The sequence below is a fragment of the Ylistrum balloti genome, unplaced genomic scaffold (genome assembly GCF_031769215.1).
Source record: "Ylistrum balloti isolate Yb309-2 unplaced genomic scaffold, AGI_CSIRO_Ybal_v1 Utg370800, whole genome shotgun sequence".
In the NCBI taxonomy this organism is placed as follows: domain Eukaryota; kingdom Metazoa; phylum Mollusca; class Bivalvia; order Pectinida; family Pectinidae; genus Ylistrum; species Ylistrum balloti.
Window position 1 is genome coordinate 534,694 of NW_026782466.1, and position 11,571 is coordinate 546,264.

An 11,571-nucleotide genomic window follows, 5' to 3' on the forward strand; every position below is an offset into this window, starting at 1 on the left:
TAACATGCATAAATTCAGACCAATAATTTAATCAGTTATAAAATTCAACTGTATTTTTATTGTGTTACATAACAAGCCTTGCAGGACACCTCACAATGATAGGTGTTACATATCACAATAACAAGCAATTACACAAACATTACTCACAATTGAAACTAAATCCTGATATAAATCCTTCTTAAGATAGTCTAGACTTACAAAGTGGAATGGTAAACCAGAATATTGTATGTATCTTCACGCCTGATTTACTGTTACATGAAATATGTTGTGCTGAAATATTTTACTGTTTACTCCTAGCTGTGGCTACTGACAAACAATGAAAATAAAGTAATTAAAAAGAATTGAGTACAATGATTGAGCTTTCAATATTAACAATCATTATTAAACAATTTTGACAAAAGAAAATTGTATTTCACCAAATTTTATGCTCAATTATGTCTCTTGTGACTTCCAAAAATTAAATACGATCAAAGTGTGGCATTATTCCTCTCATCTAGCTGTTGGTGTAAAACCCAAATATAATATGCATACTAATATAACAATTTGTGTTGTCAATCAATTATTTACTGCTACTATCAATTGAAGATCTAATACAGTGAAAGTGTCTGTGCAAAATGTAAAGTCTTCATTTGTCAGTTATCAATTAAATTTCCTTGCGTCTCCTCAACTGCAATTTTATATATTTATATATTTCATATATCAACCTTATAGTAAGAATTTATATCTTGATGTAGATCCTGTCTGTTTGACTGTTGATATGTGGATAGAGTTTGGTATTGTCCATGGACAAATTTATGCAACACTCTATAAGCCCTGGAGTAATACAAGAAGTCACAAGAAATCATAAAATTTGATGGCAATAGATAAATAGATAAATAACAAAAGATTCCATAGGGATCTTGACATCCACCATTGTTTGATCTTTATTTGCTGTTTGAAAGTTTGATTTTTACCTCATTTCTCTTCTTTTCTGTTTTTGCTCTTAACATTTAGAAAATTCAGCATTCCTCTACAGAAATAGGGATGATAATCTTTACCTGCCAAATCAAAGATGGTCGCCTGGAAGCCATTTATAGTTTCCTTTTATCAGTCCCAAAAATCGAGCAGGCACAAGATGAGACCAAAGGGAACATACATATGAAATTTGAGAGATCTATTCAGTATTTCTCAAGGAATAGGGATAACAATCTTCACTTGGCAAAACCAAAGATGGCTGCCTGTCAGTCAATTTGTATTTCTGATAAGTTCCAAACTGGCAACTAAGGACAAAGAGGGACCTATACATGTAATTTGAGAAATATCTATGCCGTATTTCTCAAGAAGTAACGTTTACAAACTTTCAAAATTAAAAGCAAAGATGGCTGCCTGTGACCAATTTCCTTTTTCTGATCACTACCAAAATCAAACAGGCACAACTAGGGATCTAGGACACATACACATGAAATTTGAGAACATATACAATTTGAGAAAGAACCATCCAGTACTTCTCAAGAAATAGCAATAACAAAATTGTTCACGGACAGACAACACATCTGGTAATGGTGGGCTAATAAAATGTCTACTTGAGTGGAACAGTTTCAAAGTTTTAGCCCGGAAAGAAAAGTTAATGCTATGTTTTTTTTTTTTTTTTACTTTGTTGTCATGGAAACAGAAAACAAAATTTAAAAAATGAAATGTCTTCAATAGCAAAGGGCACATCTAGGGCACTACCCTATTATATATAGATAGTTTTGATGAGTTTAGTGGAAAAGGCATAACTAGGTCACTAAAATTTTGTGAAGTTGAATTGAACGGTTTTGAAGTTATAGCCTGGAAAAGCACTCAGACAGACAGTCGTATGGAAGGAGCCCAAATTAATATCCCTTGCATACATGTTTTGCAAGGATTGAAAATTAATGTGAGAAATACATAGCACAAGACATCAGGACCCTGTCACCCACTGCCTGCCCAGTTCCACGAGGAAGGATGAATTCAGTGTAATGGGAACAATTCTGATATCGACTGGATGATCGAAACCAATGTGAATAAATGATTACTAAAAATAGAATGCTCGTGTTAGTAGCTCTTCAATCTGTCACTAAGGTACTTTAATAGAAAATAGTGGATTTTTTTATTTGATGCAGAGAGTAAAACACAAATTATGAATAATTGATAGAGTTGAAAAGTAAAGAAAACAATTTCATATTCATGTTTACAAAACATAGTCTACACTGTAGTATTGAGAACCTTATTAGTTCAATGGACACATTTTTTAAAGTCCTTAGACTTGACCACAAACATCAGTACATATTCTAAACCTGAAAAGACGCAGATAAAGGGACTGCTATGTTTTATGAAGCATTTGATGTATGTACTGTGCCTGATTGTTTCTAACAGTCTGTAGGTATTGCTTGGTCTGTGTATTGGAGCCCCAAGGCTGGTACTCCAGGGGCAGATAACTGGCATACATCGGGTAGTACCAGTAAACAGGATAGGGGTAGTAACAGGGTGGCACTGAGACATGATAGGGGTATCCCCATGTATTCCAGTGAGGATATTGTGGGGAAAACTCTGACACTTTAGGATTTCCTTGATAAGGTTCATATTCTGTATAATCTTCATCCTCATCGTCACTGTGTTCTATACATTCGTCCCACTCTGTCTCATTTCTGTATCCTTCACCCTGTAGAAACTTCTGGTAATGATGATCTTCTAACGGGCCATCCTCTTCGACCTGTGTCCTCTCGTCATCGGATTCCTCTCCAGAAGATTCACTATCAGACGATGAATCAGTCTCCGATATATCGGACTCTTCCTTCACCTCTCTGACATCATTTTTCATCCTGTCAGCCTGTAAGGATTTTTTCAAAAATTTCAAAACTTTCTCCTCCAGTTGTTCATCGTTACACTTCTCATGAATCAACAAATTTTTCATAACATTAGCAATGGCAGTCATTAATGCTAGGGAGGGCTCTTGGCTACCGACAGCTGGAATGTCACATGATTCACTGGTTGTCCTGGTAACAGAAGATTTACTTTTATAAGTTGCTTTGTCAGGTGACTTGGTTTTACAAATTACTGACTTTTTCTCCTGATTTTTATTTTTGTTTTGTTTTGCCTGCTGTGCACCAGGGATTTGTGAGAGTTCAGCATTGGGGTGAATTTCAGATATAGATCCCGAGACAGATGATCTAGTTGATGCATGATCTCCAGCTGTGCTTCTGCCCTGGTCATGTTGTTTCCTGGATGTATCACTTTCTAAGCCAGGTCTTTTCCAGAGTGAATTGCTGTCTTTAACAGAGTTCTGGACTGTATAACTGTTCTGGACTGGTTTCCGAGCTGTATTACTCTCCTGGACTGGTTTCCGAGCTGTATTACTCTCTTGGACTTGTTTCCGAGCTGTATTACTGCCCTGGACTGGTTTCCGAGCTGTATTACTCTCCTGGACTGGTTTCCGAGCTGTATTACTCTCTTGGACTTGTTTCCGAGCTGTATTACTGCCCTGGACTTGTTTCCGAACTGTATCACTGTCCTGGACAAATTGTTTTTGAACTGTATTACTGTCCCTGACAGCCCCTGGTGTTTGATGGCTTGTTTCCTTCACTTGTTTAAATGTTAACAAACCAGAGTCACATTGCTTTTCATCTTTATCATGGGATGAGTTCTGTTTCTCTCTTTCATTATTATAAATTAATACCGACAAAGGTTTCATTGTAAGTTCCTTATCTGTCACACTGTCTGTTACATCAGCAGTCATAACTCTTTCAGACACTCTCAAGGGGTTACTTTCAGGATTATGAAGAACAAGTGATATTTTCTTAAGTAAATCCTGTTTGACAGTTGGATCAACGGAATGATGGGCAGTGGAAGCAACCTTGACCTTGAATTGTCTATTGTAGGCACCAGCTGTCTTGTCATTACCAAGGCTATTCTTGTAAACCTCCAAGTCTAATTTAGCACTCTCATAGGTGTGAGGATTAGAAACAGGATTATAATCAACAGAATGTTTGAAAGACGGAATCTGAGGACGAACATTAGTACAAACCATACTGTTTCCATTTGCTGACACAGATATGGAATTCTGATTACTGTTTTCAACAACAAAGTTTTTCAAATTCTGATTTTGTGTTTTAACATCAACAGACTCTTTTTCATGCTTTGTAAGAGCTGTGTCATGTACTTTTTGTTTTTCAGAATTGTCACCAATCTTCTCTGTACTGTTTGGAACTGTCTCAGTACTCCTTGCTATATTTAGATCAGATTCAGTATCATTTACTGTTTCCATAGGATCAATACTGGTGACCCCATTTTGTAAACTAGAGTCACCACTGAGGTTATCGGAATTCAACTGAGAACCATCTGTCACTTCAGAAGTCAACATAGCACCATCAGTCTCCTCAGAAGTCAACATAGCACCATCAGTCACTTCAGAAGTCAACATAGCACCATCAGTCTCCTCAGAAGTCAACATAGCACCATCAGTCTCCTCAGAAGTCAACATAGCACCATCAGTCACTTCAGAAGTCAACATAGCACCATCAGTCTCCTCAGACTCAACCTGCTGCCAGGTTTTTTCCTTTGTTTTCTTTTCAAACGATGAGTCTTTATCTTGTTTATTTTTGTTACGTCTATTATTAGTTTTCTTTTGGAGGAAGGTGTTTCCTTTTTTTGGTGAAGTGATGATCTGTTTGGATGAAACCACATCATCGATAGTAATCTTACATTCTGACTTCGGAAGGTCTTCTGGTATTGGATCTATAGACAAAACAAATACATGTACATCATAATTGTGTTTGTGAAAGCAGTCAAATATCAGTAAAGATTTCTTACTAATTTAGATCAAATTCAACAAACATCCAACCCTGAAAGTTTGCAAAACAAAAGGTGATAATAGAGTGGGTCAACATATCATCTCTGCTTCAAAGTCAGGGAGTGGGCTTATTATAAGACAATGATATAAAAAGAATATCATAATGTTTTGTGGTTTTACTGGACAGCATTATAAACGTGTTTAATTATGAGACATGATCAGATTATCAGATAAATATGATAACTCTGGGAACTTGTTTTCTATAACTAAATACTTTTATGTAACATATTTCATGCCTAATCTTTTTAAAGTGAGTACCAGTATACAAGGATGGTAACTTATAACTCTGCCTTCGTCTTTGGGCCATGTAAATAACACTTTGCTGATAGCTTTGCTTCATCAAAGTTAACTATTGGCTACAATAACAACACTGATGTAATATACATAGCCAGTCTTCCATTTGAGTAACCGGCCAACCATGAACTTTAATATTAGGTATGTTATAAAAACTCTCTTATAAAAATGAGTTGAAATGTCAAGGTATAAAAATGGTATTCTGGTATAAACTTTAAAACATCAAATGAAACAAAGGTTATAATAATCTACAAGGTAGCGTAGGGAACATAGCCATTTAAACAAAGGGAACAGGACTGTGAGACAGGTGAATAAATGGGAGTTATGGTCACAGATCTATCATGGGGGAAAAAGTGGTTGCTATAAGTGGAAAATATGAAAGTTGGTGTTGTTGAGGAAAGCTGAGTACTTTGTCATGCGACACTACTAACTCAGTTATCCACATAGAATTATCAAACCTATTTATTGAGAGTACACAGATGCCTATTTGATAATAGTATTATAATAACAATACAATATGTTGTTAAAACATTTCACCTTAGTCTTTGGTATACTGGGTTGCTTTCCTTTATGCAGACAAACCAGTCTATCAACATTTAAAATGCGACATTACAGACAGGAATCATAAATGAAAACCCTGGTCTTACTGGGCAAACCAATGAAAAAAAAATGGCCCTGCTGAGTAAACCTACAAGGTAGTGGTGAGATGTGAGTGTTACATCTGCCCTCTACAGACTGAAGGTCAAGCTCTTCCTGTCCCTGGCTGATGATGGTTACAGCAGCACCAAATGTTCCTATAATATGAACAAAAACTATCTAAATAGTCTGTTTTGTAAAAAACACCATAATACCTATGATATTTAACATCGTTATTGTATCAAACATTCTTTTCTAGATTACTTGTTTAACATTGTGGTAAATTGAAAAATCAATACTTGGTGTTTCATTACATTAACATATAAAATGAGATATTGGCAAATTTTCACTCCAAAACACAGTGAATTTAACATCCTAAGTGGTTTGGGTCTACTGTATCAAGAACACAATGCCTACAAATGGCACTATATGTATCATACTTGATGCATGAAATTAAAAACTGTCGCATTCTCTTATTAGACACTGTACCTATGAACACAAGAACCAAGAAACATTTCAATGTCTCAAAGAAGTTGAAATTTTTATGTAATTGACAGTTAATTAACATTAAATCTAAGACTTACTTTAAAAGACATAAAACATGACATAACAGTGCTTCCTTTCTGATCAAGCTACACATTCAACAATTTTTTTGTCCTATGTCCAATATTTTGTAACATTACATGATATCTGTATGACTATAGGTCCTAATGTTTGTAACTAGCACTTGTTGTACAGGGTAGAATTTGTGATATTTTTTATATGACAATGTAATTTCAGCTCCTACCAAACCGCCCTGCCCTCCCAATCCTGTGCAGGTAAGTCTCATGGTCTTTGGGAATGTCAAGGTTGATCACCAAATCCACTTTGTCTGCATCGATTCCTCTGGATGTCTGAGGAGGAAAACATACATTCATTATATATGTGATGGACAGAGACAAGAGTTTCAAAATTTACTAAATATATTCAGGGTATCAAAATTAATGAAAAAATGTACTGTATCACCTACCAGATCTGTAGAGATGAGAACCCTACACTTGTACGTCTTCAATTTACTCATGGCCTCGTTGCGGTCTTTTTGGTCCAAGCATCCTGCAATACAAGCCGTTGGCCATCCAAGACTGGTCAAGCTGTCAGCCATGTTCTGAGCTCTGTAAAACAAAAAGAGTATCAATCTGTTAGTTGCTGTTCTTGGTCCACTGATTTACTGGTAAATATTAAATAGCTTTCCAGTACATAATGGATTAATAATAATAAGAAAAACTAATTTACAATATTTAGTTTAATTCAGGAAAACCTAACAACAAAGGTCAGACAATGATAAAGTTTGAAAGTTGTATTGACGGTAAACACATGTAGATGAAACAATTTTTAATAAAAAAAGACAGAACTAATTTGACACAACTGATAAATCTTCTTGGAAAAGTTAATTAAAAAAATTTTGCAGCATCAACAATATTCCAGAACACAGTTTACCTTGTCTGCAGATTTGAGAAGATCAAACATTGCTGGAAATTCACAGAAGACAGTATCTCAGTGACAACCTTGGTTTTGTTCTCGAATTGTTTGTGAGGCATGGGATGGTACGGCACAGACCGGAAATACTGATTTATTCCTGGAAACCAAAACTTTCAAGTAAGTGAATGTTTTTATACACTGTTTTTATCACAGCAACCTAAGTATCTCTATGCAAATCATAAATCATAATCAAGCCTTATGCTATCAGCCATAATCTTTCTCAACTCCCAAGGGAGTATACAGGTGGGGCTGTCATTTGGTGAAACAGCTATTACACAACATTTCCAACACCGCCAAACAACATACTCAATTACAGCTAAGACTTGAATAAGCAGGGCAAAGTTGTCTTTACATGAAGGACAAAATCAAATTACAGTCAGTTTGCTAAATCACCAAATGAAATAAAATTGATAACACTTTCTCAACAGTTTAAGCCATTACTTGGAAATGTAATATATGTAAAAATGTACCAATAATTTCATGATCTACATATTTGATGTTTCCCTTTTTGAAAATCTTGTTCATATAATTTTTAATTTATTCAGCAATTTGGAAATTCAATGCTACTTCAACAAAATTTAGAACATTCTTTTATGTTACCAACCTAACACTGCTGCCTTTATTTACAAAATACTTTCAGATTTCAAACTTGAAAAGATTCCTTTTTTTTGTTAAATTGGAGACTGTGTCCAGCATCACAAATGTGGTGGAGGTCACATGATTACCACTCACCAAGAAGAGCAGGATCAGAAATGTTGAGACGAAGAAAGGTAGGATTTCTCATGTAGGCAGTTAGATGTAGAGCTAAATACTCTGGATAGGTAGCAGACAAGGCGAGCATCTGTTTATTCTCAGGCAAGGATGAATAAATCCAACTATTTATAGAAAAATACAACAAATGATTAAATAAGATTACAAAACTAGAAATCTGTTTTTTTCCACGGTACTCAATCATGTTTTGGTTTAACAGGTATGGGAAGGAAAACATGCAATTCAACATACAAGTTTTTGTCCTCTTCAAGTTCGAAATTTCTTATTCTATTATGTATGATAAGGTATCATTTTTGTATTAGCAGATATCTGAGAGCCATTGATCTTAATTAGTTGTATTGTTATCCAAAAATGAAATGACGAGAATTTGGCAATCGGGTCATCTGAATTAGAAATTTTATGCTAAACTTTAAACTGCACTTACTTGATTTGTTCCTGAAAACCTTCCTCCAGTAATTTATCTGCCTCATCCAAGATAAACATCCTAATACTGTCTGTCGACATCATCCCATTCTCTATAAGCTGTTTGATACGACCTGTCAACCATAACACTTAATATTAATTCTAGAGTGAAACCTTTCTTAAGCCAACAAAATGTGGTACAATGTACCCAGTACATCTTTTCTGCTAGTTATTATCATAAGTCAAACTATTACCAATTTTCAAACATCACCCAACTCTTAATCTTTGAATATTTAAAGTAGATAGTATAGGGAAAAGTTTTGTTCTGGAAAAATATATCTTATGATATTTAGAATCGGCAAATATGTTCAGGTCATTTAACAGTGTAAGTACTGCTTTTTGTGAGACAATTTCAGAGTAAATATGAACCTGGTGTTCCAACAGCAATGTGACACTTTTTCAGTTTCTGTCGATCTTCTTGAAGTGGCATACCACCGATAAATGTTTGACAAGAGAGGTGTGATACGTTTCGGCCAATGCCTCGGATCACCTCCCAGATCTGAATGGCAATCTCCCTGGTAGGAGCTAGCACCAACACCTGTTAGGGATATAACGTTCATCATAAAGACAGATATTCTACAGATACAGTACAGCAGCAACATTATACACTTGTAATATGCAACAACATAAACTTGTAATCCATATCAAACTTTCTAATACCATGCATACATTAACTAACAGCTTAAAATGAACTTTATATTACCAATTTAAATGAGTTGGACATATATGTCACTGTTAGTATTTGACTGGGACTACACAAATGATACCCCTACAACACTACAACTGTTGTTTTTTAGGAGGTGTACATATCATCTCTCATACCTGTAAAGCATAGCTGGCTGTTTGCAAGCCCTCCAGAGCAACAACAGAAAACACACAAGTTTTCCCTGTTCCTGACTTTGCCTGGACAATTAGATCTGGAAAAAATATACAAAACTATAAGAAAACCACACAATTCCAGAAAATATATGGGTTAATCTAGAATTTGGGGAATATACCCTACTATACCCGTTGTTGAAAAAGGGTATTTTTTGGTCATTTTGAGAAATGGAGAAGTTTCAGACAGATGCTTTGGTCAGAATTCTAAAGAGGGATAGGGTAGATATACAAGGCGTACATTGATATTTCTGTTTCCTGATGGCAAGATTTAAAAATTATAAATGTTTGATAAACTACACTTATTAGCTCTGTTTTAGGGGATATTTCCCTATTCTGTAAATTTTTGTGATATAATGATCACAAGAACAAAAAAATTGATCTGGCATCAGCCTAAGAAAGAACATGGGGGCAATATTCAGTTCCAGTTTGTTGAGAATTGTTTGTTGTGTCAATGTTTTTGCCTGTTAGAAGTGAACATCATAATGATTATTAACATTTATTCTAAATGACAATATAATAACACTGGGCCACTTGTTTCGATGTTGTGCTGTTTTAATAGCATTTAATAGCAATATGAGGCATGAAGGCTAACAGCCTATAAATCCATAGCTAAAATTTACATACTACATAGTATCAAGCATTATCGTCTAGACATTGGTTCCGAGCCCTTATGTATTTTGGAACGGCCATTATGTTGAGTCATATCACACAAGATATTGACCTTCCTGACCTTACACCTGGATAATTTTGGTTGCTGTAACATGTCATACTTCCAGAAAGAATTAAAAAAATGTGATTTAAACCATTCAATATAAAATAGGAGTATACATTGCATTGACACATTTGTGTATTTTTTTTTTAATACACATTTTTACATATCAAACATCCTACTAAATAGGATTATATGACCTATCAATTCATCCTCAGATGCCAATGTTTTGTTGGAGACGGTCATGTGAATAAAAATTGACCATGATAACAGACCATGCCTTCTCACAATTTTCTGGCTAAGGTCCAAACTTGCACGTCTTACAATGAAAACATGATTATTTATAAATTATCACTTTTGGCAACTAATTTCCGATTTTAATTTAACTTGCGAGTTGTAGGTGAAAATCTGCTTCATTCAAATAGTGTTATGAAAAAAAGAAGTCTACCAAGAAATATGGCTCATTTGAGAAAAAATAGTTCAAACAATAAAAACTTTAATCTCGCCCTTCAGAAAAGGTGCACACACAAACACAGATATCCTTCACGTTCACATTGATTTTATGTAATACATGTGTACTTCTGGGTCACACTAAGCTTACCAAAGCGTCTTTGTGATTCAATGATGTCATCAAAAACGGAAGTGTAGTCACATGTCCGATACACGTGTCTGTCATTTTAGATGAGCGAATTTGAGCTTGTATCTGTGGATGTTTTTTTAGAATATTACTGGTATTTCCCCAGTCAGTTTTTAAATAACTCTCAGAGTATGAACACATTCCAATTCATTTATGTATTTGTTTGTATCAGTTCATCGACAAAGCGTAGCTAGCGAAAAAATTATTTTAAGGGGTCCGAAACTAATGCGCTAATGATATATAAAACATTAATATCACTAAATATTGATGGGCTTTAATACACAACAACAAAAATAAAGACACGTCAAAACCACCATGCATACTACAAACAATCTAAACCAACAAGATTATGTCATGTTAAGTCTCGACGATGTATCAGGATTATGACATCGAAACCACCGTTTAATACTACAACAACGTTATGTACAGGTTTCCTAAGCAAAATGCTTTTGACATGTGCCTTATAACAACCATAACCTTTCCGATAGATATGTCAAACAAACACACCTAAGCCACATCTTCCTAAAGGGATTGCCTTCAGTTGTATAGGTGATGGCCTTTCAAATCCGGAGCTTTTCAATCCTTGCAGAACTGGGTTAGATAAAAGCAGACCTGCAAAATCAATGTTATCACTTATGAGAACATCATTTGTTCTCTTTTTCTCGCCAATGTTATGTGCAACAACTGTTTCCGTCATTTTCGATGCACTTTGAGTAACAATTGGGCTTTGATGAAATTAGCTTATCAAGATGCGTTTTTCAAACGACTGTCCTCCATTTTGGTGCACATGCCGAATTCGTGGATAATAGAAATAAG

The 11,571-nt window shown here is 35.0% G+C and overlaps 1 protein-coding gene across 1 annotated transcript; it reads right to left on the reverse strand.

Annotated features, from left to right (window-relative positions):
* Positions 1 to 26: 26 nt before the first annotated feature.
* Positions 27 to 11,452, reverse strand: LOC132558611 (probable ATP-dependent RNA helicase ddx20). Its single transcript, XM_060223201.1, has 10 exons — positions 11,263 to 11,452; positions 9,353 to 9,447; positions 8,900 to 9,068; positions 8,493 to 8,604; positions 8,030 to 8,172; positions 7,256 to 7,394; positions 6,789 to 6,930; positions 6,567 to 6,672; positions 5,836 to 5,937; positions 27 to 4,734 (listed from the first exon to the last, which is right to left on the reverse strand). Exons 1-10 carry the CDS (start codon positions 11,450 to 11,452, stop codon positions 2,324 to 2,326), a joined length of 3,609 nt encoding a protein of 1,202 aa, XP_060079184.1. The 3' UTR covers positions 27 to 2,323.
* Positions 11,453 to 11,571: the final 119 nt, after the last annotated feature.

What these genes read in the sequence shown, in the direction of transcription:
- LOC132558611 (XM_060223201.1), bottom strand. Translation starts at nt 11,452, where the DNA reads ATGACGGAAACAGTTGTTGCACATAACATTGGCGAGAAAAAGAGAACA. An exon ending in CAGCCAGCTATGCTTTACAG is followed by an intron (nt 9,069 to 9,352) that starts GTATGAGAGATG and finishes TATCCCTAACAG; the next exon opens with GTGTTGGTGCTAGCTCCTAC. An exon ending in TCACATCTCACCACTACCTT is followed by an intron (nt 4,735 to 5,835) that starts GTAGGTTTACTC and finishes TTTTGTCTATAG; the next exon opens with ATCCAATACCAGAAGACCTT.